This window comes from Alternaria alternata (genome assembly GCF_001642055.1).
Source record: "Alternaria alternata strain SRC1lrK2f unplaced genomic scaffold CC77scaffold_23, whole genome shotgun sequence".
Classification (NCBI taxonomy): Eukaryota; Fungi; Ascomycota; class Dothideomycetes; order Pleosporales; family Pleosporaceae; genus Alternaria; species Alternaria alternata.
In genome coordinates, this window is record NW_017306212.1 from 111,631 (window position 1) to 133,714 (window position 22,084).

General features: G+C 51.7%; 9 protein-coding genes across 9 annotated transcripts; 6 read left to right on the forward strand and 3 right to left on the reverse strand.

Moving 5' to 3' along the window:
* Nucleotides 1–216: 216 nt before the first annotated feature.
* Nucleotides 217–1,579, reverse strand: CC77DRAFT_406716 (hypothetical protein). Its single transcript, XM_018531585.1, has 4 exons — nt 1,401–1,579; nt 1,032–1,227; nt 651–982; nt 217–598 (listed from the first exon to the last, which is right to left on the reverse strand). Exons 1-4 carry the CDS (start codon nt 1,410–1,412, stop codon nt 491–493), a joined length of 648 nt encoding a protein of 215 aa, XP_018381334.1. The 5' UTR covers nt 1,413–1,579; the 3' UTR covers nt 217–490.
* A 20-nt stretch (nt 1,580–1,599) lies between these two features.
* Nucleotides 1,600–3,519, forward strand: CC77DRAFT_1024347 (hypothetical protein). The gene has a single exon (XM_018525851.1). The coding sequence runs from the start codon at nt 1,703–1,705 to the stop codon at nt 3,305–3,307; it is 1,605 nt and encodes a 534-aa protein (XP_018381335.1). The 5' UTR covers nt 1,600–1,702; the 3' UTR covers nt 3,308–3,519.
* CC77DRAFT_945301 (hypothetical protein) lies at nt 3,319–3,651 on the reverse strand (the record flags this gene model as incomplete). The annotated part of the gene is made up of 2 exons (XM_018535015.1): nt 3,319–3,520; nt 3,572–3,651. 2 exons carry the CDS (start codon nt 3,649–3,651, stop codon nt 3,319–3,321), a joined length of 282 nt encoding a protein of 93 aa, XP_018381336.1.
* A 348-nt stretch (nt 3,652–3,999) lies between these two features.
* Nucleotides 4,000–6,870, forward strand: CC77DRAFT_1024348 (PLC-like phosphodiesterase). Its single transcript, XM_018525852.1, has 3 exons — nt 4,000–4,062; nt 4,125–6,070; nt 6,477–6,870. Exons 2-3 carry the CDS (start codon nt 4,233–4,235, stop codon nt 6,646–6,648), a joined length of 2,010 nt encoding a protein of 669 aa, XP_018381337.1. The 5' UTR covers nt 4,000–4,062; nt 4,125–4,232; the 3' UTR covers nt 6,649–6,870.
* Nucleotides 6,871–10,021: 3,151 nt separating this feature from the next.
* Nucleotides 10,022–10,970, forward strand: CC77DRAFT_1098595 (hypothetical protein). The gene is made up of 4 exons (XM_018529958.1): nt 10,022–10,468; nt 10,517–10,630; nt 10,680–10,914; nt 10,958–10,970. The coding sequence occupies exons 1-2, from the start codon at nt 10,346–10,348 to the stop codon at nt 10,613–10,615; spliced, it is 222 nt and encodes a 73-aa protein (XP_018381338.1). The 5' UTR covers nt 10,022–10,345; the 3' UTR covers nt 10,616–10,630; nt 10,680–10,914; nt 10,958–10,970.
* Nucleotides 10,971–11,659: 689 nt separating this feature from the next.
* On the reverse strand, nt 11,660–15,176 carry CC77DRAFT_945079 (hypothetical protein; the record flags this gene model as incomplete). Its single annotated transcript, XM_018535003.1, has 5 exons — nt 11,660–12,666; nt 12,852–12,955; nt 14,387–14,575; nt 14,698–14,942; nt 15,042–15,176. 5 exons carry the CDS (start codon nt 15,174–15,176, stop codon nt 11,660–11,662), a joined length of 1,680 nt encoding a protein of 559 aa, XP_018381339.1.
* Nucleotides 15,177–15,995: 819 nt separating this feature from the next.
* On the forward strand, nt 15,996–17,418 carry CC77DRAFT_1098598 (NAD(P)-binding protein). Its single transcript, XM_018529959.1, has 3 exons — nt 15,996–16,976; nt 17,032–17,233; nt 17,283–17,418. The coding sequence occupies exons 1-3, from the start codon at nt 16,188–16,190 to the stop codon at nt 17,333–17,335; spliced, it is 1,044 nt and encodes a 347-aa protein (XP_018381340.1). The 5' UTR covers nt 15,996–16,187; the 3' UTR covers nt 17,336–17,418.
* A 279-nt stretch (nt 17,419–17,697) lies between these two features.
* CC77DRAFT_1053622 (hypothetical protein) lies at nt 17,698–19,868 on the forward strand. Its single transcript, XM_018527756.1, has 2 exons — nt 17,698–19,257; nt 19,319–19,868. Exons 1-2 carry the CDS (start codon nt 17,750–17,752, stop codon nt 19,683–19,685), a joined length of 1,875 nt encoding a protein of 624 aa, XP_018381341.1. The 5' UTR covers nt 17,698–17,749; the 3' UTR covers nt 19,686–19,868.
* Nucleotides 19,869–19,912: 44 nt separating this feature from the next.
* On the forward strand, nt 19,913–21,646 carry CC77DRAFT_1024355 (FMN-linked oxidoreductase). The gene has a single exon (XM_018525853.1). It carries the CDS (start codon nt 20,064–20,066, stop codon nt 21,366–21,368), a length of 1,305 nt encoding a protein of 434 aa, XP_018381342.1. The 5' UTR covers nt 19,913–20,063; the 3' UTR covers nt 21,369–21,646.
* The last annotated feature ends 438 nt before the right edge of the window (nt 21,647–22,084 follow it).

Below are 22,084 nucleotides of genomic sequence, written 5' to 3' on the forward strand. Positions count from 1 at the left end.
GGAGTTGAGGCTGGGCATCGCACCATCGTGGACTTTTGGTCCGATTGGGTCGAGATCGATAGCACCTGCCTGAAATGTGTTAAACTGTCACCGCAACCCCACTCTTATATTTCCCGAAACATTGGCATGGAGATGGGTGGCACAGAATGTTATATTGTTGCAAGATGTTGATGGATTGCTAAGATAGATGCACACGCTGATGCGGCGGATGCCCTGGTGAAGACGCAAAGGCGCTAAGCGAGGTGATGATGTCACCGATCCAGCCTCTTAGCAAAGTCGATTTCAGGAGTCTTACGGAATGTATCAAAAGAGGCCACCGAAAGTTGACCTTGGTTCTGCAATAGATGGTTGTTGAGTGTGGAGCCTTCCTATGAATGTTGGTAACCATGCTTCGGATGTGGAAGCTCGGTAATCCAAAATCAGACTGCATTTTTGAGGCAGCTATGATTTCAGCCTTAAAATGCAGCATTCGATGTCTGGCTGGAAGGCATCATTCCTCGGCGCCCTCCATCTCAACATCACCTTCTTCGCCCTCTTCCTCTTCTCCACCTTCGGCCCACCAGAGTGTTGGCCCGAGACCAGGTTGGCCCATCGAGCCCTGTCAAGGGTATTAGACACGCCCAAGAATTTCATGACTCGGATTAACTCACAATGATCTTCCAAGCTGTCGGTCTCTCTTCAATGATCTCACCCTTCTCATCCTTTTCGACAATAGTCGGCCTCTGATCATACCATTCCTCATGCTCTACCCTGAATAGAACTGGCTCGCCCTTGTCGAAGAACAATTCAGTGCCTTCAGAGTTCCAGATCCAGACCATCTCAGCTTTGGAGAAGGACGAGTTTTCTGGTAGGTTTTGATAGGGGACAAAGACTTCTGACGTGAATTCCAGGTCAATGATGATGCCTTCTTCGTTGGAAGACTTTATCCGTCCATAAAGAATTTCGCCGCGGAAAGGACGGAAGACGGTCATGCGGAATTCGACTGAGTTGGGTGTGAGAACAGATTACCTGATGGGTCAAATTGGACTTACTGTTCACATTAACAAGACCTGTCCCGTGACCGATCAAGCCCTCGGTCGCTGAAACGAGGTCCCACATACAGAGGCAAAGACCAATGCCGGGAACTATCCTATTGCTGTATTTGTCGTTGACTACATCTTTGATGGCTTGTGCGCTAGGCTTCTCAAAGTCTTGCGGCTTGATCTGTATCAAGTCTTGAATCGTGGTCTACAGTGCGATTAGTAGCGAGTCCACACTATGACACAACGCGATCATCAACGACTCGGTATACGCGTAGTCGCGTCCAATGCTCTCATCTTTTCTTGCTGCTCAAATTTTCTGTCAAGCGGCGCGAAAGCGCAAAGAGGACGTATCAGACCCCGGGTCGGGCAGAGACTTACAAGTATGAACATGATCGCAGTTTCGGAGGCTTCATGGATGTAAAAGTAAAGGGTCGGCCGCTACCTAGACATGGTGGATATAAACAGTAGAGTCAGTCGCGAGACTCCTCTGAGTGACGGCTAGCGCCGCGCTAGTAATATCGATAAGGAACTTTTTGGTCTGCGGACCCCCGAGGCGCGTCGCATCTCTCTCGACTGCCTTTTTCGCGACTTATACCACATCATGTACGTTCTCTGGTAATTAATAATTGTAATACTTTGAGCCTTCGAATCACACGATACGCAAATACACGAACAACACAATGTCGTTCCGGTTCCCTCCACCTCCTCCACCGCCGCCGAAGGCTACATCCAGCGAGCAGCCATCCGCGAGTCAACGAGGTAGCCATGCCCGAGGAGGTGGTGATAGAGGTCGCGGGAGAGGTGGAAATCAGCATCGAGGAGGTGGCTTCAACAGCATGGGTGGAAACGCCAGAGGCGGCCATGGACAGAACCGCGGACGGGGAGATGCGCGTGGCAGAGGCGGTCAAAGAGGCGGCTATCAGAACAACAGGGGCGGCGCAAATCATCGAGGAGGGCATAATGCTGGCAACGGGCAGTACCAGACGAATGCGCCGTCAGACAGTGCTTCTGCAAATGGCAACAACAATTCTACCTTCGCTGGCGGCGCGCAACAGTATGACCCTAATGCCCTCGCTCAGGTCATGTCATACATGTCTACACCGGGCGGCGTACAGTCAATGGCCGCATATGCAAACCATATGACGAGCACGGGCAGCTCCTCCTTTCCCCAGTCCTCACCGTCTCAGCAGACCCAATCAAGCCCGCGGTATTCGCCTCAGCAACACGCCGGTCAGAAGAGAAAGTTGAACGATCGGAACAACAACCCAAAATCCCAGTCGAACGGACCGCAGCCAAGTTCGAAGCCACCGAGGGCTAAGGCTGCGGTACCCCCACAGGTCCCTAGCTTCGGCTTCTCTCTCCCTCCACCACCCGTAGTACGACCGGACAACAAGAAGCGCAAGGTCAATTTAGGACTGTCACACCAGCAGGTCCCGGATGAGAGTAGCGATGAGGAGGACGTTGACGAAGAAGCCGCATATACGGAAAAGCTCAAGGGTGGAGGGTTCGCGTTTGAGCACAACGGAGAGACAATCAGCATACAGACAGGGGCAGAGGTCGCGGCATGGATCAAAGACCGAAGAAAGAACTTTCCCACGGAACAGAGAGCCATGGAGAAGGCAGAAGAGGCTGCAAGGAAACGAGCAGCCGAGCTTGACTTCTTGCGTAGAGTAAGTGGCAAGCCACCCAGAGAGCACAAGAACGACGGCCCGAACCCGGAGACGAAGCCTCGCGAGAATCGACAGGACGGCAGGGTGAAGAAGGATGATAGGGTAAAAAAGGAGGCCGACAATCGTAGGCAGGAAGAACTTGCAGCGTTGCGGAAGAAGCTTCACGAGAGCATGACGAAGAAGCAGTCTACGCCAAACGTAGTAGATTTAGGCCTAGGGTACGAAAGCGAGACGGAGTCTGAGGCAGAGAGTTCGGTATTGTCAGAGTCATCTGTGGTATCGAGTTCCGAAGAGGACGAATCCGAGTCGGAATCAGGCGACAGCGACGAAGCACCCGAAACCACATCGTCCAAGGTTGCTCCGCCACCCATCAAGGTCCCACCTCCTGCGCGAGCGCCGAAGAAAGCTGAAACGAAGAGTATGAGTGTGTGTACGAATTGGAAGCGGAACGGGAGATGCCCATATATTAGCAAATGTAGATATCAGCATCCTCCAAAGGAAGAGGAGAAGCTACCGGGACTGTACGAGCGCATGGTAGAGCAAGAGCTGGTCAAGGCAGATCAACTGGCACTCGATGCGATCAAGTACCTGGGACAGAATGGCTTCTTGGGCTGAGTGGAGTCTGTTCATTCTCCAATGACATATGTACATCCCTCGTCTCCCACCCATACTTCGTGTACCTTGTTCGCATCTACGTCCCATCTTGCGCCAGGGCCTATTGTTTCCTTTTTCGCATCAGGATCGTCGGGATATGTATATGTTATGGAGCCATTGAGGACGAGGTGTGTGGTCTTGCCGCTGTGCTTGTGTGGCGAGTAGTGCGCGTTGCTGCAACAAAGTCAGGCTGCATTCACAGTGGTGGGAATGTGATGGACTTACGGGCTATCAGTCCACGTAAATACGTGACCGAATCCCCAGGAACGGACTTGGCTTTCTGCTTCTTTTCGTGACTTTACCATGGTGAATGTGCACCTAGCGATTTGCGTCGAAAATGTTTGTCTCCAATACATCGATGGCATCTTAGGATGCTGGACCCTGAGTGACGTCGGCGGCCTTGGCAAGGCTGGAACGGCACATGTCAAGCCTAGACCCTATTCTCCCAGCACCACAAACAGGGCAGCCCGCCTTTCTTTCACGTTGCGCGTGCAGCAAACGTCGAGTGTTGCGTGTCAGCGCCCCACCAATTGGATGATCAAACGCCAGTGCGGCAGGCCAAGGCAGGCACGAGCTGACCATGAGGCTATTGCGCCCGCTTCAACGTCGCGGGCCGCACCTCCTCATACCTCTACAACTAGATCCCGCTGCCACTCCACACTTGGCCTGTAGTCCAACAGTAAGCTGCACATACAGCTGCCTACTTTAGATTACAAGTACGTTGGTTGCTTGCGCATATCCTCGTCCAATTGCACAAGGAAGCACTAACACCCATCAGCGAGCTGAGCTGCCTGCGCTCAGCCATTATCCAGGCACACTGCCACTTTAGACTCTCCTGCCGCCTATAAACCTACCACCGCCTCTTCTGACATCTTCGCGCTGCAACATGACGCCCACCAAAGACAATAAGCTGGGCACCCCCAAGGCCGTTAACCCAGAGCTTCAGGCCGGTGGTGGTACGGCATCGGCCTCTACCACAGCCCGCAAGGTCGATGCCTTATCACCGCTCCTTACGCAATACATCAAGGCAGTCTACGACGAAATCACGAAGCGATACGACTTGACGACAAAAGAAGGACAATTGAAGTGGCTGACGGAGGAGCAGCAATGCTCAGGACAGAACGCTGAGCTTCTGGCCGACGGCTCCTTCTCACACTTCGCCAACTACTTCATGTCAGGCTCGGCAAGTGTCTTGAAACCTGCACAGCCTGTAGACGAGTCGTATCCAATCTCCAACTATTTCATCTCTTCAAGTCACAACACATACCTCACCGGCAACCAGCTGTCGAGTGACTCCAGCGTCGATGCCTACAAGAACGTCTTGATGCGAGGATGCCGTTGCGTCGAGGTTGATGTCTGGGATGGAGATGAACTTTCAGATTCCAGTTCAGACGAGGAAGCTGCCATGGGAAACCCAGGATCGGATGACGCAAGGAAAGAGAAGAAGAAATCCAAGTCGGGGCTTAGCATCCGCAAAAGGCTAGGGTTGAAGTTTGGCAGGAAGGGCGACGAGGAGAAAGAAGAACAAACATCCCAGCCGCCTCAGGAGGAAGATAACAAGATCAAGCCCTGGCATTCTGCTTCATACACGTCAAGGGCCGAACCTAGGGTACTTCACGGCTACACTTTGACCAAGGATATGACTTTCCGCGCTGTATGTGCCACCATCAGGGATTACGCATTTGCTGCATCAAACCTGCCACTGATAGTCAGTCTCGAAGTACACACTGGCCCAGAACAGCAGGAGATTATGGTAGAGATTATGAACGAGTACTGGAAAGGCATGCTACTTGAGCTACCTCTAGATCCCGCCCAGGGTCTAGATGAAGCTCATCTACCGACCTTGAAGGAGCTGGAAAATAAGATTCTGGTCAAGGTCAAACGTGGGCACATGAAGCCAGTCGCAGCCGAGCCTCAGCCTACAACGCTAGCCGCACCAGCGTCAGCACCACCACTAAAGCACACCACAAGCGCTGATTCTGGCACTTCTGAGTCATCCGAGGTTGGCCCAGATGGAGAAAAGAAACCCCCCGCGCCGAAACCTAAGATCATTGAAGCGCTATCGCGATTGGGTGTTTACTTGGGGGGTTATTCATACAAGACTCTCGACGCTCCAGAGGCCAAGATACCTACTCATGTCTTCTCTTTATCTGAAGGAACCTTGATGGAAGTTCACGAGTCCGATCCTGTACGACTCTTTGAACACAATAAGCACTTCTTCATGCGCGCTTACCCCAAGGGCTTGCGACTGACTTCGTCCAACTTGAACCCTTCCGTCTTCTGGCGTGCTGGAGTTCAGATAGTAGCACTAAACTGGCAGCGCTGGGACGGCGGAATGATGCAAAACGAAGCCATGTTCGCGGGTACAGGTGGCTGGGTTCTCAAGCCTGAAGGCTATCGTAGCACGAGCCAAGAAGCGACACAGAAGACTGCGATACCCCATCACGACCTCGATTTGAGCATTGAGTTCCTCGCAGGACAAGACATCCCTTTGCCCCCTGAGGAAGACGACCCGAAGGACCTCAAGCCTTACGTCAAGGTTGAATTGCATGTTGAGTCGCACGAGGAGCGCAACGCTGAACCCGTGCCCGGAAATGGAAGAAGCCAGAAGGGCGAGTACAAGCAAAAGACGAAGACAACCAGGACCACGGATCCCGACTTTGGCGGTGAAGTTGTCAAGTTCGCTGGTGTACCCGGCGTTACAGAAGAATTGACATTTGTCAGGTAAGTCCCATCTTTTTTTTTTTCGCTACGTGTCAAGTACATGCAGGTCGCCGTGGGAGCCGCAAGTACCATTCTCGCATGCACGGATGCCCTTACTGGTCTACCGAGAAAGGTGGTCGAATGCTGGTATTTCAACCCTATCTGGATGAGTCTGCATCATTTTTCTGCATACGCGAGGTTCGCTAGTTCCACAGCTTTCGAAACGGAGATTTCGAGTGAGCGGTCGTGGCACGCAGCTACGATCAGGGCCACGACCGGGATCACCAGGCTTGCGGATCGCCGATATTCCCGTTCGCATCACTGCAGCGTCATTGCTTTGTTGTTTTGTTGACAGCACTGCTTGTATTTTTGTAGACTCCGGTTGTTAGCTATTTGGTGTTGAGCCATGCTGACATGCTTCTCCCAGGTTCAAAGTTATGGATGACGAAAGGATTAGCGACGATCTAGCGGCTTGGGCATGCTTCCGTCTCGACCGCCTGCAGACGGGTTTACGCATGCTGCATTTATACGACTCAAATGGTGTCATCACCAAGGGTGTGCTGTTGGTCCGCATCAAGAAGACGGTCAGTACGGCTTGAAAAACTATTCGTTATTCCTGACCGCTACTGTTGTTGTCTCTTTCCTTGGAGCCGGTGCACTTCTTGGTGCGACTCCATGCTAATGCACTGCTAGTTGTTTCCGAGAGGTGCGAGGGTTCAGCGTGGGAAACAATTTGATCATGAGAGTCTACATCGTCATCAGCGTCTTTACCACCAGTTGAGAGATGAGAGACATCGGCAGCGTGGTGGTCTACGCGGGAGACTTGCTTCGTTGTAACAGTGATGGTTAGATCAATCATGACGCCTGTTTCCGGACAAGTGAACATGGATACTACAAAGATTGCTTATATTGTATGTGCCGTTGCTTTTTACTACAAGTCATATAGCGCTGCAACTCAAACATTTTACAAAGATTCACATCGTCGTGCCAGATCGTCGGTTCACACATTTGAAGTGGTCGATCAGTCGTCCATCTATGAACCAAGCGGTGAAGACGGCGAGAATTACCAGCTGGAGATAAGACTAGGACTGTTCTGCGGTGGCAGGTACAACACTAAACACAATGAATGCTGACATCACGTCGTCTTACTCGGCAGCATCGTCTGAGAGACAGCCGTTACCTGTACGACGGGACGTCCGTTGAGACGGCAGCCGAGGCGCCTCGTACACGTCTATTCGGGCAAAAACAGGCGAAGATATGTTGCGCGACTCTGCAAGGCGGGCAAGGCTGATAATCAACGCCGACCGCCTTTCCAACCGCATGCGGCTCCTGATGGTTACTGTGCAAGTTGCCTGGTCGGGAGTCGTCTTCCGACTGTCAGCCAAAAGGAATGTAGTGCGCCGCTTCATCCGCAAGCTCGGTATTTTATGATACTACGGGTTGCCTCTTGTAGACTTGTGTCGGACCCGAAACGGTCAAGTGAAAGCCATTCAAGAGGCTACCGTGGTACTGGTGCGATGTCCATTTCTCACGATTGTAACGCAAAGGCATTATTGTAAAGCGGCCGCGTGTTACTATGTAGTCAGATCTGAATTGAGTGTTGCGGACCTGCAGCACGGGTAGACGCGGATACGTTGTTTTAGTGGAATGGAGAAAGCAATTCAATGCGTTCGTTGTACGTGGCTTGCGCAATGTCGTGTAACAGAGATCTTGCAGCGATCGTCGCGTGGCGTCGGAATGAGATCTCAATCTTGTCTTGCATGAAGCGCCTGAACAAAGTTGCTATTTTTTCTCCGCAAGGTCATTGCTCTAATCGTACGGCGCTCTTCTTGAAACGTGTATTGCCTTACGAGACAATCGACGGCGAGAACACATGCGATCAGAGGCTCCGAGGACGGTAGTTTGTCTCTGTCATGTGTAGTCTGTCGACTGACCTCTCTGGGCGTTCATTCATATAGAACGACGGGCTAGATAGAAGCAGGCCACTCCGAGCGGGTGATGCGAAGGCTTGATTATTGCTAGAAAGGCTTCAGAGTCCACTGGTGTAGCGTGTGCCGTGCGTGCGCCAGGTCGAGAGTGGGGACCAAAGCACGAAATATGATGTGCATAGCTAGCGCCTTCGTGAGGCGACTGACAGCTCATAGCAAGCGATGTGGTTGGTCCACTGACTTCGAGATTTGGACGGTGACCCCTTGACATTATGAGCATATTTCGATGATCGTAGCGCATCCTCAGGACTAGATCGCTCATCTATGAGGTAACGGCGCTTACCAAGCGGGAAAACGTTATCGGTATCTGTGCTTTGGTCAATCTAGGGTAGTCTCAACGAGCACGGCCGTCATGGCGGCAAGCAACGGAAACCGCTTGTCGGCTTGCTCACCAAGAGAAGGGTGACAGTGATATAGTCACTTTGCGGTTTTCGACTGGGTTGGTGAACGGAACGGCCCTCTAGCCCAGCCTAGTAAATGATAACACTAGGCTGGTTGTGTCGACGGCTTCGTTTCACCAGTTACAATGTAGCGGCCCAAATCTCCAGTGCTTGTACTAAGAGAGAGTCATGGTAGCTTCGGAATTGCAAGGCTTGTATCTCGTAGTAGTGGCTTAGTTGACTATGCTTACAATTCCACGTGCGACAAGACATCGCGTCTGAGATAGACACGGAGCTCTTCAGTAAACATGACCGGCACCAACTGCTGCGCAAGTGGAAAAGATTGGGGGAGAGGATTTCCACTTCCATATGGCTACGACCACTCGTTGTGTCACTTGAACCGCTTGATCTCACGAACGAAAGCATCCCGCCGGCTGTTAGGTCGAGAACCATGCTGTCGGAGGGTGCAGTCTTTCCGACCTATCGTTGCTGAGTCGGAAGATTCTCGTTCACAACAAACGCGAAACGAATATGTGATAGGTCTGTTAAGTTGAGGCTGATGGAGACCATACAACCAGTATTTTACCGAGACCTGGATATCAGGGGTTGCAACGCTCCAGGACTAGTTCATTTCGTCTGCTAACCGGAGAAATGACGCAGAGATGTCTGACGGGATAAATTTGGCATCAAGAGGTGTGAGATGATGACCGAATTATCGGCAAGCATGATTCGTAATTGTAGACAGTCAGCCCTATGCAGGACGCGAGGTGCATCCTTATGCGGCGAACAGGAGACCGGGGTTTGAGACTTTGAGGTAATAAGTATAATCAGTAGTTATCACAGACGCGATGTTGCAGCTTGTCACAGACTGAGCGAATGAGGTTTATACTGATCATGCACGACGGTTGAAAACAACCGTATCACGGAAGGACGGCTATCGATACCTCTGGTCTGACAAGCGAGGCAACGATCGCAATGCAAACGGACGGTGGCTCATCGAATGCGTCGCAGGATGATTTGGATCACGCAAGGCCGCAAAAGCAACGAAAGCCTGGATCGTGTAGGAAGGTGGGGAAAGCGCGTCTGTTTGCTTGCGGCTGCATGTTGCAGGGCTCGAAGAGTCGTGGCTTCTTTAGCGCCGAATGTGACAAAATGAAAAAACGACGAGGCTCATCGAGATTACCAATGCCGCATTTCAGACGTGAAAGGTCGAGTTCGATACGGATGTACGCCAAGGGTCAAGTTGTACAATCGTGTTTCTGCGCAATAACGAAAAAGTACCATGTTCAGATTAGACTGAGTTAGACGGAAGCTCTGCTCCTTTGTCCTATTCGGTGTTGCTTGGTGCAGAAGCTGCCTGTTTGTCAATGTCATCAAGAAGATGCAGCAGAACTTGGTGTTGAGGTAATTGTATACTGGGGTCATTCTACGCTTGTGTCTTTTGTGGTTCCAGTGTATACAACGGCCTCCCTGCTCTAACGCCGTTTGGGTTTCGGCAGGTGATCTGGAAGGCTAGCGTCTCCAAGACAATGGTCGACATGTATCTGCCCGTATGTCCCCAGTAAAATGGGACTGCATGGCGCAAGCATTCCTGATCAGCTATCGGTGACGATGCACAACGACCCATGCACATTGTGCAGAGAGAACGCGCGAGAGCGAGTCGTCTCCTCCGTTTCGGAAGATTGCAGACTGATGCGGGCGTTACAAGCGTGCCGCAAGACACAAGAGTTGCGCTAGTGATATGGAACTTGGTGTACCGAAGCCGCCCGGGAAGCATTGGAGCTATAAAGACGCGTGTAGGGCCTACGTGGAAATGCATCACGCTTTCCAGCCCGTTTCTTTAGTGCTCTTCACTACACTCGTTGGATCTTTCAGCCTATTCCTGTTTGCTTTCTTCTTTCGACACTTCGTCCTCGTTCGCTCCAAACATGTCATCTAAGACTCAGTTGCAACACCGCCACCTGCCACGAAGCGTTATGTGGCTGCACGCGCCCATTGACAGATTCGCCATTCCTTGTATGAGCGACGCCGAAGGTATCACCACCATGCCGGTAAGTTCGGAGTAGCATCTGAGTTGGAGCATCGGCTGATTGTTACAGGTACCTGGTCGTCGCTGCCCTGCCTGTCTCGAGCGTGGAGACACTGTCTGGGTGGTTCCAGGAAAGTGCTGCGCGCAGTGCGGTACCCCCGTCAACTGATGAGGACTCCCCACGGTGAGGATGTATGTCGCTCAAGCCCACACTGTTACTGATTGCTTGCTAGGACGAAGGTCGCTTCCAGACTTGAGATTTTGCTTGCTTTCAGCGGTCGGTATGGCCCGCATAGAGTGACTTCCGCATATTGCGCTTGGGGGTTGTTAGTCTGCATTTTCGAGTGTTGGTCTGGCAACGTTGTACTTGTACTTGGATTGGCGAGTTTGTATTCATATCCGATGGTGGCTTGCAAGCTGGTGCTGTTATGGACACTAGATTCGAGCTTAATAAATATGTGCCAGCCTAATAATCAGCAAGAATGTGAAACGATCGTGATTGGTCTTACCGAATGCCATGAAGCTGTCTGAGGTGAGAGTTCAATACGTGAAGCGTAGATTGTCGACTGTTGAGACAGCAATGTATACAATCTACTGTTCTACACAATGAGAGTGGACGTTTTGAAAACCGTCCAGGTCATGATGATGCTGGTGGGAGTAAACAAAGCTAGAAGTGGAAGGGCGAGGTCTTGCTTGGCGTCTCAGGGTCCGGGAAAGAGCGTGCAAGAGCTAACAGCGCTCAGGGCAATGGTGGGAGCTGATGAGATGCGTTGCCGTCTGCCTGAAGAATCATTTTGTGGTTTGTATATTGAGAAACGATGAAGAGCAATCGATTTGAACAGGATCGTGCGACGAACAAATACACGAATGGATTTAGGGAGGTAGATATCCAGCGGTGAGACGCCCTTTGCTCAGAGAACAGCTAAACAATGACCTGCGCGTGCAATGCCGGGCCTGACCATGATATCCAGTAAGCGCCTGTTCACCCCATCCTATGTGGTGATGTATGCCTAACTCCAACGCCATATCCAGATATGTTACAGATTGTCAATTAACCCAGGAAACAAAGCTTGGTCATTATAGTCGTGTGGTGCGGGAGCGCAGAGGCCAGGTCGTGCTTAGTGCAGCGGCTGGCCCGTCTCTATACTGCGTCTCGCTCGTTGCCCTATTTACCGGGCTGTTGGATAGTGTGTGGAGTATGGCGACGACGCGTTTATTTCCCCCCATTTTGTCGTTCATGTTGAGTTATGACCCATCGCATCTTGTCGCGGGTCTCCTTCAACGAGTCGACAAGCTTCTGCGCTTCTCGCTCCTTCTCTGGTAGTGCGCGTCGCAGCCTCTCGGCTTCCTGTATGAGGCCTTCCATCTCTTTCCGGTGCTCCTTCTTGTATATCTCCATCATGTTAGTCAGTTTGGCTTCCGTTCGCGTCGATCGTGACGATTCGTGTTGTAGCTGATCGCTGATGATGGCTTGTCGCTTGATCTTATCGGCGTCTTCGATGCGTTTCCTCCGGAGCTCGTTGAGCTCGTCGTTGATCTGGCGCACCTTCTTCTCGTAGCCGTCGGTGATGCGCTTGAAGCCGTCTCGTGCAGTCTCGAGGTTCGTGTCTGCCATGCCCCTCATCTCGTATGCTTGTGAGAGTTGTCGTTGGGTCTCTGATCGTGTGTCGCCCAGCATCCTGAGCGCTTCCTCGGCTCGCTGCTCTGCTGACTTCCGTCTTTGTATCTCAGCGTCCAATGTGGCCTTCAGCTCTTCCAGCTTCCGGTCTTTCCGTTCTATCGCCCTCGCATTGGTGTCGGCGAGCACTTGGAGATGCTGATACTCGGCGCGGGAATCTTCGGCCTTGGTTTGTGCAGCCGACACACGCTTGGCTTCATCTTCCCGGGCGAGCTTCTCTGCCCTGAGTTCTCGTCGCAGGCGGTCATTCTCTTGTGTGATCTTATCAATGTATTGCGACGTCTTGGAGTTGGGGGTGCTGTAGTGGTTGGGGCGGTTCCACGAGCTGTTCTCATCGGGGCTCATGGGCGCCTTGTCGACGGCTAGCGGGCCTGAGACGTTGCGGGGCGTTGTGTACGAGGGCATGGTAGTGGTGGTCGAGGTCGTGCGTGCTGGTGCGGCGTTCGCAGTGCGAGAAGTGTCGTCGGTGGTCCAAGCTGACCCGTTCATGTCATTCCTCTTGCGGGCGGTGAAGTAGAGTTCGGGGAGCAATGGTGCCGTGTCTTTGTGTTTGGGGTTAGCATCGAACGTTGAGCAACAACGTTTCAGAAAGATGCATGCGGGAGTGCAGACAATGGCAATGTGCGGCGCAGGTGGGAAAGATGTTTATGCAGCGCCGTCAATCAGGATGATGGGTGATGCGCCGTGTTTGGGAGCACCAGGGGTCCACCCGGGCGCTAAACCTTACCTAGAACCGCAGTAACCGGGACTACCTTCCTTCTGCGAAAGGGAAGCAGCGGCATGCTTCGAGTGCGCACTTCGATGGGAGACGACATCTGTAAATGAGTCAGGCTTTGTTTTCTGCAAGTCGACAGTCGAGGACCAATGCTGCAGTGTATAGCAAACGCCCACCAAAAGCAACGACAGAACAGCAGGCTGGTCGACGGGAGCGTATGACTAACAACGTAGCTGGAGGGACTCATACCTTACAGATCGGCTCTTCTTGCAAGTAAAGGATCTTCATGGGCCTAGCAGCTGTTTTCTTGTTCTTTGCTGGTTAGTGTGTCAGACAGGCGACCAAGTTAACGGGCGAGAGATGGCTGGCGGTGATTGTTCGACCAGCAATGGGAGCAGCCCGCTCAAAAGAAGTCCATTTCAGAGTGAAAACCAGCCTAACCATTTGAAGTGCCTGCAAACATCCCCTTCACTTCACCCCAGGAAGATTCATCGTGAACTGGTTATGCTGGTGTAGCCGTTCGCCAATCAACGATGATCCCCGCTCAGGTACCCGCTGTCAAGTGGGGCTGAAACCCTGGCAACAGCCTTATGGGACGTGACGTGTGCGTTTCCACTACCACGAAACACCGCAATACGCCTAGGCTCGTTCACCTTTACGCGTTTATGCGGGAACCTCTGCTAAGTTTGTGAGTATCCTAGGAGACCCCTCGATGCCCCATGACTCGACGCTTTGATCTTTGATCTAGTCGTGAACGCCTCTTGCCACTGCTAATCACTCACTCACGATCTTAACACCGACCGTACTCGAAATGTCTCTCTATTCCGCCATGGTGATATCGGGGGTAATATACCCCACACGACATCACCGACGTGGCTAAACTCACCGCTTCCAGAACATTGCTGCATCGTGAGTCGTGGCTAAGTATTTGTTCTTTGCAGCTTCTCAGTTCCATGATATCAATAACACGAATGCTATATGCAGTAGACGCCGCGGCTGTACTACGGAGGCCCTTTGCCATGGTAGCTCACGTAGCTCCAAGGCCATATCGGGACTAACGGCGTCACAGTGAAAGTAAGTGTACCGGACTAGAACAACGACTAGACGAGCACTCTTCTGGAATCCCAAAGAGTGCAGCCGGCGTGAAAGGCAGGTACTGGATAAACAACACGGACTTGGCAATTGCAATCTCAGTCATCTAGTCAACGTACTGCTGTATTGAGTTCCCAGTAGGCTATAGCAGGGGTGATTTGGGTGTATATACGAAAGCAAAGTCTTTGGACTTCTATCATGAACCGGACTTCTGCCAGTCCTTCATGGTTTGTCTGTATACACACACGCAGAAGGATCACATGTTCTCTGGCAACCTACGCTAAGTGCGTTGCTTCGGCAGAACAGCCCGGAGAAGCACCTGGAGTCACACGTCAGTAGCAAATCTGAACATCATCACGTAGGTACCACAACAAAGCGGCGACAGCTACAAATGAAACGGATATCATTCCTTGTGTATCTACATCTAACAAGCCAGCTCTCGTTCTATCTAGAACATGTCGGGCGCCTTCTTGACACGGGTCTTGCCCTCGAATGGCTGCTCAGAAGAGATCTGGTTGTTCCTCAACTTCTCCAGCTTACGCTCGTTATCCTCGTTTGCAAGCTTCTTGTACTTCTCAATAACCTTGTCCATCTGGACTTGGCTTCCGGCGGGGACGTTGTAGGGCGATCCAACGTTCATGATCCTGTGCTTGTTAGCCTCGGTTGTTCGTATTAACGCCTCCTCCATCTGCATCGCTTCGCCTTGATCTCGGCTTGAGCCTTCTTCTCTTATAGCCTAGTATGCCACATTCTGAAAATTACGTACTCAGGGAACTTCATATCGACATATTCCTGCGGCCGTGTGTTCAAGAACAGCACCCTGTCCTCACCCGCCTGCTCGATCATACGCACGTGGTGGTCGTTCTGCGAAGTCCACTTCTCGTGTAGGCCGGCCGTAGCATTGGCGATCATGCGGGTGAAGTACGGCTCGTTATTTTCGCCGTCCGTTCGCGACATAAAATAGACAGCCATTCCCGCGGGGATGACACCAATTGTCATATAGAAGCCGTACTACATGCCAATTAGGTTAGCCATATGCTTTCTGAAGTATTGCGATATCGTGGGGGAGGTCTGGGACCATTCGGGAGGGGTAGAGAGTGGTTGACATACACCCATGGGCTCGTCGACGGCTGGGCTCGGGTGCCCGTGGGCGTGTTCATCGTGGGCGAAGCGGCGCGATTGGCGCGGAAGCGAGGTTCGGCTCGTCCTGGCAGCAGCCACTGCTGTTCTACGTAGTGACTGCATTGTGAGGTTGCTGGCGGTCGTTGATGTCGCTAGGGTTCGCGATGATGCTGAGCTCGAGATCCGCTTAGTCATGCGACCTTAGTGGCTTGGCAGTACGGCTCGCTTCTCTGTGAACCATTTTCACAGCTGCGTCCCAGTCTTGCATGGGCAGCATTCTGCATTGTCGAACCATGAAACTATGTTCTGATTCGTAGCTCTTCTAAATCTTTCAAACAAAGGGTTCTCCGGAGGTTCGTCACGTCAAATCAAGTCTGTGCGCCGACTTACCAGTTTTGGTCTTGATCACTCATGGTAGGTTGCAATGAGCTATTTTCGAAGGTGATCTTTCAACGCCGCCTCGTTGCATCATCTCAAGATGATGCGGACATCTGTTGCATCAAATCATGTGTGCAAATAGCACGTATGAAGGTTTGCAGGCAATGACACGATTAGTGAGCAACCCCTCTCTGTTGGTGGTGTTGCTCCCAAACTTGCAAGCATGAGATATGGCAAGATGTATAGCAGCAATATTTGCAGACAAACTGTTAGTCCACGTGAACTACCATCTCTGTGACATCAAGAACACTGCATAAGCTACGAGTTAGGGCGTTAGCACTGTAGCGATATCCTAACCTGGAACACCAGATATGGTGAAAGACGATACAAAGCCTGAGACAGCGACCTTGGAATGCAAAGCGACAAGCGCATACTAATGATCAGTAACCATTTGCCTTCTTGTGCCATTGACAGCGCTATGTTCAGCCCTTGTATCACGTGAGCATCCTAATCGGGAAACGACCGTCCGAACCTCGGTATCTTCTCCGCAGAACACCTATGGGGGATCTGTGCGGACACGAACTACAATAACACGAGCGAGCCATGGCTTCACTCCCAATCTCTTCAGCTGTCAATCTTCCACCGAAAGAACGATCGCTCTCAGTACCCTACTCAAGGTCACTACTACGCAAACCCACTGGATTCTCTTTATAGATCTATTCCCATCTCATTGTCAAAACCAGAGGAGTTACCATCATGCCCACTTACACATCAATCCATCTTGCCGAACGGCCACAGGACGCTGTTGTCGCCGGCAAGACCTTCACACCAAAACAGCAAGAAATCCCATCGGCGTCGTCCCTCAAAGATGGTGAGGTCCTCTTCCAGACACTTTACCTATCACTTGACCCAGCGATGCGCGGCTGGCTGAACCCGACGCGTTCTTACATTCCTCCTGTGGAGATTGGCGCAGTGATGCGCGGTAGTGGAATTGGCCTCATTGTCGCAAGCAAGAGCAAGAAGTTCCCGGTTGGCACATATGCGACTGGTATGTGCGGGTGGTCTGAATACTCCGTACTTAACGAGAAACATGTCGAATCACTGGATCTGCCAGAAGGTGCTGTGCCAACTGACGCGCTGGGCGTGTTGGGTATGACTGGTCTCACTGCCTACTTCGGTATCCTTGAGATTGGTCAAATCAAAAAGGGAGACTTTGTGGTTGTCAGCGGCGCAGCTGGCGCTACTGGAACTGTCGTTGGTCAAATCGCAAAGTTGAAGGGCGCAAAGGTTTTGGGTCTTGCTGGCGAGGACAGCAAGGTGTCGTGGCTGAAGGAGGAGCTTGGCTTCGACGAGGCACTGAACTACAAAGACCCCCAATTCGCGAAGAAGTTCAGAGATGCCACCAAAGACCTGATCGACGTCTACTTCGACAACGTAGGTGGAGAGATTCTCGACCTCGCTCTCTCACGAGCCAAGCCTTTCGCGCGGTTCGTCATGTGCGGTGCCATTTCAGAGTATAACAAGAAGAAGCCTCAGGGTCCAAAGGTACTTTACCTGTCAATGCTTGACATGCCGAATATGTTACTGACCTCCCATGCAGAACTACATGATGATCATCTCCATGCGTATTCGTATGCAAGGGTTCATCGTTTTCGACTTCGCAGACAAGTACGCGGAAGCAAGGAAACAACTTGCTCAATGGCTCTCAGAAGGCAAGCTCAAGCGGAAGGAGACAGTCATCAAGGGAGGTATCACCAAAGCGGAGGATGCACTAGTTGGATTGTTCGAGGGAAAGAACACTGGTAAGCATGTCTGGTCACAACTGGGGAGTGAAATCACTAACGACTACAGGCAAAATCATGGTGCAGGTGGCGGACCCAGAAGCTGTCAAGGCAAAACTGTAGAGGCGAGAGGAACATCAAATGAAACAAGTTTTTACTCTATGATATGCAGTCCTAGTCGGAGTGAATGTGCAACCAGTCAAGGCTGCTGAATTGTCTTTGACTTTCCATGCTCACGAGCAGAAAGTCAATAAGATCGAGTGCGCCTTCCTTTCCAGTATGTGAGCTCTTACGAGGGCTAATTGCAGAACTCGAGTGACTTGGAAGCGTGTACACTAAGGAATTTTCTCTATCTATTTGAGGCCGCAGAACGAATTCAAGCTGGTGTTGCCACGTGAATATCGCTGGTGTAAAGCCTAATCTTGATCGAGGCTAGCATGCTCTTGACTGTGCTATTCTTCCCAAGATGAGACCACTGCACCCCGCACCTCGCAAATCTAGTATCCAATGCCATAACTTGTTCCCTTTGTATTCGCAATGACCGAACTGCCACAATTTATCTACGACCAATTACCCCCCGGCCATATCCGTTTACTTACGCCCACATCTTCGTTATCCAAAGATGACCAAAGCTGGAGCCTACAGACTGTCAGCCTTGAGCAACCAGACCTTGCATATGATGCACTATCTTATGTTTGGGGATCACGAGCCGACTTATTCCCAATCACCTTAAATGGGCGCATCTCGTATGTGCACCGCAATCTACGTTCTGCACTTTCTTGCCTTGCTGAGCGAGGGAATGCTCGACCTGTACTGCCAATTTGGATCGATGCTATCTGCATCAACCAAGCGCACCACCAAGAAAAGATGATCCAAATCCGGGAAATGAACCGCATTTATCGACACGCAGCGAAGGTATGGGTGTGGCTTGGCATTTCTGAGCATCCAGAGCGTATCTCGGAGGCCATGGATTTGCTCGTTGTGAAGCTTGCCAAGGAAAATCGGATACTAGATCTTGACAGCATTCATCCTCCACTAAGATCAACGATCTGCCACCTCATGATGAACGATTGGTTCCGAAGACTTTGGGTCGTGCAAGAAGCGGCGTTGGCTCGAGAGATCAGCTTTATCAGTGGAGATGTCGAGTTGCAATGGTCAGACATGAAGGAGGCGATGGCTAACACAGAAAAATATATCCTGATGAACGAGCAATGCTCATCAACGACATTCTACGCTCGGTCGTGGGCGCAATTGTATTGGAATGACGCGGAGCTTCTTGGTGTTAGTCCTGCATCCATTTTGATGAATGTTGCGTCTCTTGTAGCAGAGACACAAGAATGTACTTGGCCCGAGGATCGTATCTTTGGACTGTTGGGCTTGGTGGATCAGGACGACTTGCTGGGCACTTCTCTTGATACCGAAATAGTTTATACTTCCTATCAAGATCTGTTCACGCGCTTCAGCGCTTACGTACTCACGGAGTACCCAACTCAAAACGGAATCGAATGGTGGAGATGGCTCAGTCTGGCCTTCGGACCTGAGAAATGTGAGGGTCTTCCATCTTGGGTCCCGGACCTTCACGCTATCAGTAAGACGATACATTCAGGAGCCGACTTGGAATTTAGAGTACCTTCTTATCAAGCTGCCACTAGGTGGAACAACAAACCACGAGGCGGCCTGAAAATTGGGCAGTTAGTACTCCGAGGTAGAATCTTGGACGAGGTTGTTACTGTATTTGAACCGATACCCATGGATGGTGGATCTTATCTGGGTGGGTCTTCAGCTAGACAGAACGAGATACTGATGGCTGTGGCGAAATGGGAGGAGAAATTGGCTCATGCCGTAATGCATAGTCTGAGTTTCGAGACGAGACAAGAAGATTGTGTAGGTCTCAATCGTGACATTACCCTCGATACGTACTGGCGTACATTGATCGGCAACAACGCATCTGTGCAGGATGAAGCGGTCATGCAGGATTGGTATGATGACTTCCGAGCCATAGGCCGAAGCTTTAGGAAGATCGACACTGCTTACGAAACTGAGAGGTAATACAATCTCTCGTGATCCAGATCACGATTATGGATGCATATCACTAACGCAGCTCAGATCGTATACGAGTCTACAACATCCGGAGACGCACACGGCGGAATCGCGTTGGCAAGAGGCCTCTAGCCAAAACAAGCGATACAAGAACGCCTGTGACTTTTTAGTTCTCATGAGCATCCTTCACTATAAGCAACTATTCGTAACTAGGGCAGGACGACTTGGATTCACGACGACAGGAGTGCGGCCAGGTGATATGCTCTCTGCATTAAATGGATCACCCGTACTCCACGTTCAAAGACGCGTACCTACCGAAGATAATGCAGAGATGATGGCTTTCGAGTTCGTAGGAGGCGCATACGTACACAGCCTGATGAACGGAGAATCGGATGATATAAATGCAAACGAAGAGGATTTGATATTTGTGTAGTGTCATCAATGGTTTTGAGTGGGAAACTGCCAACGTGGCAAAGTTTCGATGAAAATGGGGGTGACAGAAAGAAGCGCAGGAACTTAATGAGGTGCATCACTTAGTCCACAAAAGCATATGATATGGTGGGTTGATACGTAATACCAGGGTTCGAAGTTCCTGCCAAATTCCGATTAAGAGTAAGAGGATATAAGAGATGGATTTATCAAATGGTACCTGCAGAGACGCCCCCGCGCTAGCCCCACGAGCCATGGCACGTGCGCTAAACTTTCAAAGGCCGCTGCCATTCCCTTCCCCACTCAGTCTGATCAAACTTCGGCCCTCATCCTGTCAAGGCATGTTATGCTTCGAGCCCTCTCACGATCGATAACACGAACCATGGCCTCCAACGAGCCCGCCAGCGTCCCCATCCCCAAGAATGGCGTCGACTACCGTGGCAAAGTGGTGCTTGCGCCCATGGTGCGCTCCGGTGAGCTGCCCTCACGCCTCCTCGCACTCAAGTACGGCGCCGACCTGGTCTGGGGACCCGAGACCATCGACCGCGCCATGATTGGCACCACCAAGAGACTCAATCCACACACGCAGACGCTGGAGTTCTCGCGCCTGCCCACTTCAAAGATCAAAAACCCCACGCTCGATCCCGAGAACCGCGAGAGCGTCATATACCGCATACATCCAGAGCTGGAGAAGGGAAAGCTCATATACCAGATTGGCACGGCGAGCCCGGAGCTGGCAGTGCAGGCAGCCAAGATGGTGGCAGCGGATGTCGCGGGCATTGACGTTAACTCCGGCTGCCCCAAGCCCTTCTCCACATCTGGTGGTATGGGCGCAGCGCTGCTGAGGACGCCAGATCTGCTTTGTAACATCTTGACAAGTTTGGTTGAAGAAGTAGGAAAGCCATTCGAGATCGGCATCAGCGTCAAGATCCGAATCCTAGACACGCCTGAAGAAACCGCGGCACTGGTGAAGAGACTTGTGCGCACCGGCATCACGGGTCTCACCGTACACTGCCGAACGACACCCATGCGACCGAGGGAGCGCGCCATCAGACATCAACTCAAGATGATTGGAGAGATATGCCACGAAGCAGGCGTCGCATGCCTCATGAACGGCGACGTCACATCGCGCACCGAAGCCTTCAAGCTCGCAGAGGAGTTCAACGTCGACGGCGCAATGATTGCAACCGAAGCCGAAAAGAACCCCAGCTGCTTCCGACCCGACGCAGAGGGCGGCCCTCACGAGTGGCGGTCGCAGTGGAAGACCGTTGTCACCGAATACATGCGTTTTGCACTACAAGTGGAGAACCGCTGGGGCAACACAAAGTATCTGCTCAGTCAGATGATACCTGGGAAGGAAAAGGCATATGCGGCTATGAACAAGTCAAAGTGCTACACAGACGTCATCAAGGCGCTGGGCTTGGAGAATGTGGATGACTTGTTGCAACAGGCAAACACTGTTGACGAGCATCTGGGTATACCCATGAACGAATCGCGCGCTTCCAAGCGGGCGAGAGTCAAGGAAGCCCAGAAGTCCGACGGAGATACTCAGAAGACAGAAAAGCGCAAGGAGCGGGAGGAAGAAGAGCCCGAAGCTAAACGCATCAAGGTACCTGAGGTGGAGCCTGAAGCAACTATGGCCCTTCCTCCACAGGAGATGACAGCTCCTGCTGCGCTGAGCGTATGATTCATGTCACGATATCTGGGTTAGGCGCGTATCTATTTGGGCATTCCAGGCGTATTAAGCATTTACAGAGGCGGGAGGAATCACTCTCGGATGCCGACGGTCAAGGCTAGGGACTTATGAAATCACACACCAATCTACTCTACACCTTTCCCCTACCATGTCGTGATGGTTCTCCAAAGCACTGCGTTGGAGTGAACTCCAGTTACCTAACAAACGTGATGAAAGGAGACCGGCCAAGTAGAAAACACTGTCGTGAGGGCTATCTGGAGGTATGCCACTAGGACTAAATTTGAGCACACTGACATCAAATGACTATCATATTCATTGCTGGTGCCTTACGAAGCTTCCTCACGTCGTGCGTCGCACTGCCACTAGCACAATAAGATTGTGGACCGTGGATGGCCAAGACTAATTAGCTGCGAGCATCGCGCCAACTAGAATGCCTTAGGCTTGCTTTCCCCGCCTTCCAAAACTCACCGGCTGCATTTCACAGCCTCAACGTGCCTACGATCCAGACACAGCATCTGAGCACGCCTCCACAAGCGGAACTCTTCGAATGCACGGATGACGTGGCGCGATTCTGGCCCCCAGTTGACGCAGACAAAGCTCCGCCTCGATGCAGAGCCGCGGCCCTTTGAAAATGTCGAATGATCGCTTCCTCCGTCCCGTCTCAGTTACGACCACACACCCTGAGACTCTGGGGCTACTGCATCGTT